At 42.6% G+C, this 6000-nt stretch overlaps 1 protein-coding gene across 1 annotated transcript in view; it reads right to left on the bottom strand.

The window, feature by feature from the left end:
• Positions 1–625: 625 nt before the first annotated feature.
• Positions 626–6000, bottom strand: part of LOC118387554 (inactive phospholipid phosphatase 7-like) — an 8941-nt gene continuing 3566 nt past the window's right edge. The window contains exon 3 of the mRNA XM_035776027.2: positions 626–4243. Coding sequence (XP_035631920.1) covers positions 3855–4243 — 389 coding nt within the window. The 3' untranslated portion in view covers positions 626–3854. The remainder of the gene's footprint in view (positions 4244–6000) is intronic.

Below are 6000 nucleotides of genomic sequence, written 5' to 3'. Positions count from 1 at the left end.
TAATCAGGACAACAGTTTTCACCTGTGCTAACATAATTGCAAAAGGCTTTTCTAATGATCAATTAACCTTTTAAAATTATAAACTTGGATTAGTTAACACAACGTGCCATTGGAACAGGAGTGATGGTTGCTGATAATGGGCCTCTATATGCCTATGTAGATATTTCAATAAAAACACACATTTCCAGCTACAATAGTCATTTACAACATTAACAATGTCTAAACTGTATTTCTGATCAATTTAATGTTATTTTAATGAATGAAAAATGTACTTTTCTTTCACAAAGAATGACATTTCTAAGTGACCCCAAACTTTTGAACGGTAGTGTATGTTTAGATTTCATTTTGATTACTGTTACAAATGCAATTTGAGTTAATTGGATTCGTTTTGACATTTCTTGATTACTTGTGTTGTTTTGTGTGATTATTTGTGTACTTGTTTGACATTTTACTGCATTGTTAGGAGGTAGTAACATAAGCATTTCACTTCACCCGCTATAACATCTTCTAAACTGTGTACGCAACCAGTAAACTTTGATTTGATACACCACCATCAAAACATAGATGTCACACACGTATGCGTACACTCATACGCGCACGCAGAGAAAAACAACACGAAAATAAGTCATGGCAAATGGTGTATTTATGAGCATGCATAAACAACCTAGGAAATACTGAACAAGACATTCCACTTTTTCAGAGTCCACATCTTACAAAGGCTATCGATCCATCTTCTTCATTTTGTAAATTAGACTGGATAAATTGAAACACTGCATGAAAATGACTTTTTTTTATCATCCTTGTGCAAAACAAATCATGCTGACTTGCACAAATGCAATATTGTATCTATACATACAGGTCCAACCCAATTAAAAATATTTTTTTTGTGGCAGCAAAAAGGCTACGGCTAAAATAGTTTGGTTCCCAAGTCCATAATATCACAAAAAAAACAACTAAAAGAGATTCTCAGCAGAAGACCAATAAATGAAATATGTGAATGAAGGCATACACTAGGTAAACTCAGCAAAAAGAAAAACATCCCTTTTTCAGGATCCTGTCTTTCAAAGATAATTAGTAAAAATCCAAATAACTTCACAGATCTTCATTGTAAAGGGTTTAAACACTGTTTCCCATGCTTGTTCAATGAACCATAAACAATTAATGAACATGCACCTGTGGAACAGTCGTTAAGACACTAACAGCTTCAATTAAGGTCACAGTTATGAAAACTTAGGACACTAAAGAGGCCTTTCTACTGACTCTGAAAAACACACAAAGAAAGATGCCCAGGGTCCCTCTTCATCTGCGTGAATGTGCCTTGGGCATGCTGCAAGAAGGACTGCAGATGTGGCCAGGGCAATAAATTGCAATGTCCGTACGCCTAAGACAGCGCTACAGGGAGACAGGACGGACAGCTGATCGTCCTCACAGTGGCAAACCACGTGTAACAACACCTGCAAAGGATTGGTACATCTGAACATCACACATGCGGGACAGGTACAGGATGGCAACAACAACTGCCTGAGATACACCAGGAACACACAATCCCTCCATCAGTGCACAGACTGTCCGCAATAGGCTGAGAGAGGCTGGACTGAGGGCTTGTAGGCCTGTTGTAAGGCAGGTCCTCACAAGACATCACCGGCAACAACGTAGCCTATGGGCACAAACCCACTGTCGCTGGACCAAACAGGACTGGTAAAAAGTGCTCTTCACTGACGAGTCGTGGTTTTGTCTCACCTGGGGTGATGGTCGGTTTCGCATTTACCGTCGAAGGAATGAGCGTTACACTGAGGCCTGTACTCTGGAGCGGGATCGATTTGGAGGCGGAGGGTCCGTCATGGTCTGGGGCGGTGTGTTACAGCATCATCGGATTGAGCTTGTTGTGATTGCAGGCAATTTCAACGCAATGAGTTATGGGGAAAACATCCTCCTCCCTCATGTGGTACCCTTTCTGCAGGCTCATCCTGACATGACCCTCCAGCATGACAATGCCACCAGCCATACTACTCATTCTGTGCGTGATTTCCTGTCCTCCTGTCAGTGTTCTGCCATGGCCAGCAAAGAGCCCGGATCTCAATCCCATTGAGCATGTCTGGGACCTGTCAGATCAGAGGGTGAGGGCTAGGGCCATTCCCCACAGAAATGTCCGGAAACTTGCAGGTGCCTTGGTGGAAGAGTGGGGTAACATCTCATAGCAAGAACTGGCAAATCTGGTGCAGTCCATGAGGAGGAGATGCACTGCAGTACTTAATGCATCTGGTGGCCACACCAGATATTGACTGTTACTTTTGATTTTGACCCCACCCCCTTTGTTCAGGGACACATTATTCCATTTCTGTTAGTCACCTGTCTGTGGAACTTGTTCAGTTTATGTCTCAGTTGTTGAATCTTGTTATGTTCATGCAAATATTTACACATGTTAAGTTTGCTGAAAATAAACGCAGTTGACAGTGAGAGGATGTTTCTTTTTTTGCTGAGTTTATAAAGATATCAGGTATAATACATATTTTGTACACTTCAGTGAACATTCATGACTTTACCCAGACTGCATAGGTTTACTCATTGACTTTAACCCTCCAAAATACATTACATTTGGCTCACAAAGGCACAAACATAAGAGCTCTTGCATGCATGCATGCATGCAATGCACACACACATGCACAGACACACACACATGCACAGACACACAGAGACACACACGCAATCATCCGCACATACCCACGTCACACACACACACACACCCATACACACACAAACACAGTGTCAATGGTAAGCCCAGGCCTGATGGAGACTTCTCACAGATGTTGTTCAGTCAGTGAGGCATGAAATAAGCATCATTACCAAACCGACAGTGTCTGTTTGGTTAATGCTTATTGCTGCAGGGAAGGCAAACAATATGGAATACACATATACATCTATCATGAAACTGCTCGCCTCAAACTAATCAAAACCTACTTTTGAAACTTATTTGGATAAGATAAATATTTAACCCAGTAGAAAAATCCCTGATCTAGACAACAATGATGCTATTTATTTTATATAATAGCCCATTTCAACGACAGCAGAAATATATTCATTTGGAGTCCAGTCCATCTCAACAATTGGTAGTTTTAACAATTGATAGTTTCCAGCAGAAACATACAAACAACATAATTGAAAGGAAATCAAAGAGCTTCCTAACATCTCTTTTCTTAATATGCAAATGGACCAATCATGTGTGGACACATTTCAAAACCTTTAGAAAACCATTTCATCCCTTCAAAGTACTGAGCAATATTTTGATCAGGTACAATTAAAAACATTTCAAAAGACAAAAAGGGGTAAAGGTTGACAGACAGGAGGAAAGAGGAACGGGGGAAAGAGGAAAAGGATGCAGAAGAGAAAGAGGAAGGTGAGGAGTGGTGGAATAGGCAGAAAGAAAAGAAAGAAACTGACAGCAGTGAGAACCAATAACATTAGATATATGCCAGTGTGGGCTCTCAAGCATTATGATTAGTTCAGTGGAAGAGAAAAGGTGGTAGAGACATTACAGAAGTCTTTGTAAATATGAATAAATATCAACACTACCACATTTTCTTTCTTTGAGTCATCAATGATCAAAATGACTCCAACGAGCACATTTACCTCCCTCAAATAACATTTACGGCAAATACTGTAAATGAGGTCACCCAGAAAGGACCTAATTGTGTGTATAGAAGTTATTGTCATCACAGATAAAGCTTATATGTAGGTCTAACACAGCCTTAGACAGTAGGCCCTGATCAGGAAAAACTCCTGGCCTTACTTATATGGCTTCATAAAGCCAGGCTTTACAGCTTCAAACAGGAGTTGAGGGCCTTGATAGATAGCCCTCAATAGAAAGGGCTCCAGCTGAGGGTCCCTATAGAGATAAGGGTCTGACAGGCGCTGGACGACAGCCACACCGTTTCCACCAGGCTGAAGTGCAGCAGGCCAAGGGCGAAGCCACACGCCATGTCGGTTAGGTGGTGCCTACCCAGCAACACCCGGGACATGCCCACCAGGAAGGCCCAGAGCACCAGCAGGATACGGAGTGGAACGGCCAGGACCAGGTGGGAAAGCAGGAACTTGGACACCATGGCAGCGCGACTGGCGTGGGCCGCCGGGAAGGAGTACACGTCCATGGCACAGTAGTCCAGGAAGCCCGGAGTCATCTCCCAGGGTCCTTTGCGTTTGATCAGCTTCTGGACACCGGCCACAGTCATGATGTCAAGTAGGAGGGCTGAGGAGGGAGGATTAAAAAAAAACAATGTTGCATGAAAAAGCCCAATTAGATCAATTAACCATAGGGCAGTAAACCACAACACGCAATATCAGTAGTCAAAAACCCATGGAGATGAATTACATTCTCAATGATGTAATATCTGTTACAAGGCTAAGCATCAGTGGTTAAGCAAAGAGGCGGGCCAGGCAGTACCTCAGCAATGCCGCAGTGGATTAAACGAAGAGCCGAGAGTTTGTGGAACAGTAGCGCATCGCCTCACCCCCCCCCTCTTCCCTGTATGTGATCAGAATGTATGAGACTCTATGCTACAGCATCCCAATGGCAACATTATCAGGCAGCCTAGGTACTCTATAAATAGGTCTGGAAGCTAGCACAGGACTGGGAGAGTTCTTATCTTATAGTTAGTTCAGCTTTGGCTTAATTTATGTGCACTGTCTGTGTAGTCATTTGATCTGAGGCGACTGTCGCTCAGAGTATTTGCAAGTGAAATACTGAGATAGAAACATTTTCCTCCTCAAACCCTTGTAATAAGACTGTAATAAACTGGTAACAGATGTATAATAGACTTACTTAACCATGCTTGGGTGTGATATAGATACCTATGAATGATTTAAATATGTCTGACTTGATGCAGGCCTAAAGTTGATATTTTCATGTCATGTCTTCTGCAGACCTCTTTTTTAGAAGCATCCAACCCTCTTCGTGCAGCCCAAAATATCCCCACAATCACCACCTTTCATTTTTGATTACCCAGCTAGCACCCCACCCTGTGGAATCTGTCAGGACTCAGGATTACAACATTGATTACGCTGTCTTCTTCATGTACACCCACACACACATAACCCCCTAGTTCTGGACTAAAGTAAACTGTTAGCAATTAAAGAATTTACTGTGGTCACCGACATTAACATTACATGATATGGAATGGGACGAAAGAACTGGGTTAAGGATGAAAAAGGAAAAGGAATGTGGGGAAAATTAAAGAAGGCAAAGAGAAGAAAATGGACAGCATGGAAGTGAGTTGGTGGTACATTGGGGTCATTCTGGGACAGTGGGGACACAGCGCTGAGTCGCTTGGAAAGAAAGCAATTGGTACCAACTATAGGACCCAGCTCTGCTCTTTGATACAGCCCACCTCAGCACTACTGAAGGTAAAGGAGGAGACCCATGGATTTCACCAATCTAGAATGTTATGTACTGTATGATGCCCTTCAAAGCAAAAAGATGTGTATCTTTTCTAAAATCGAGCACACAGTCATGTAATCTTCATAGACAAATATTGGCAGTAGAATGGCCCGTACTGAAGAGCTCAGTGACTTTCAACGATGTCACCTTTCCAACAAGTCATTCATAAAATTTCTGCCCTGCTAGAGCTGCCCTGGTCAACTATAAGTGCTGTTATTGTGAAGTGGAAATGTCTAGGATCAACAACGGCTCAGCCGTGAAGTGGTAGGCCACACACACAGAACAGAACCACCGAGTGCTGAAGCGCATAATGTGTAAAAAAATCATCTGTCCTTGGTTTCAACACTTACTCCCGAGTTCCAAACTGCCTCTGGAAGCAACGTCAGCACAATAACTGTTCGTTGGCAGCTTCATGAAATGGGTTTCCATGGTCAAGCAGCTGCACACAAGCCTAAGAGCACCATGTGCAATACCAAGCATCGGCTGGAGTGGTGTAAAGCTTGCCGCCATTGGACTCTGGAGCAGTGGAAACGAGTTCTCTGGAGTGATGAATCATGCTTCACCATCTA

The sequence above is a fragment of the Oncorhynchus keta genome, chromosome 9 (assembly GCF_023373465.1).
Source record: "Oncorhynchus keta strain PuntledgeMale-10-30-2019 chromosome 9, Oket_V2, whole genome shotgun sequence".
Taxonomy (NCBI): Eukaryota; Metazoa; Chordata; class Actinopteri; order Salmoniformes; family Salmonidae; genus Oncorhynchus; species Oncorhynchus keta.
This window is presented reverse-complemented; position numbering and strand designations above follow the sequence as displayed.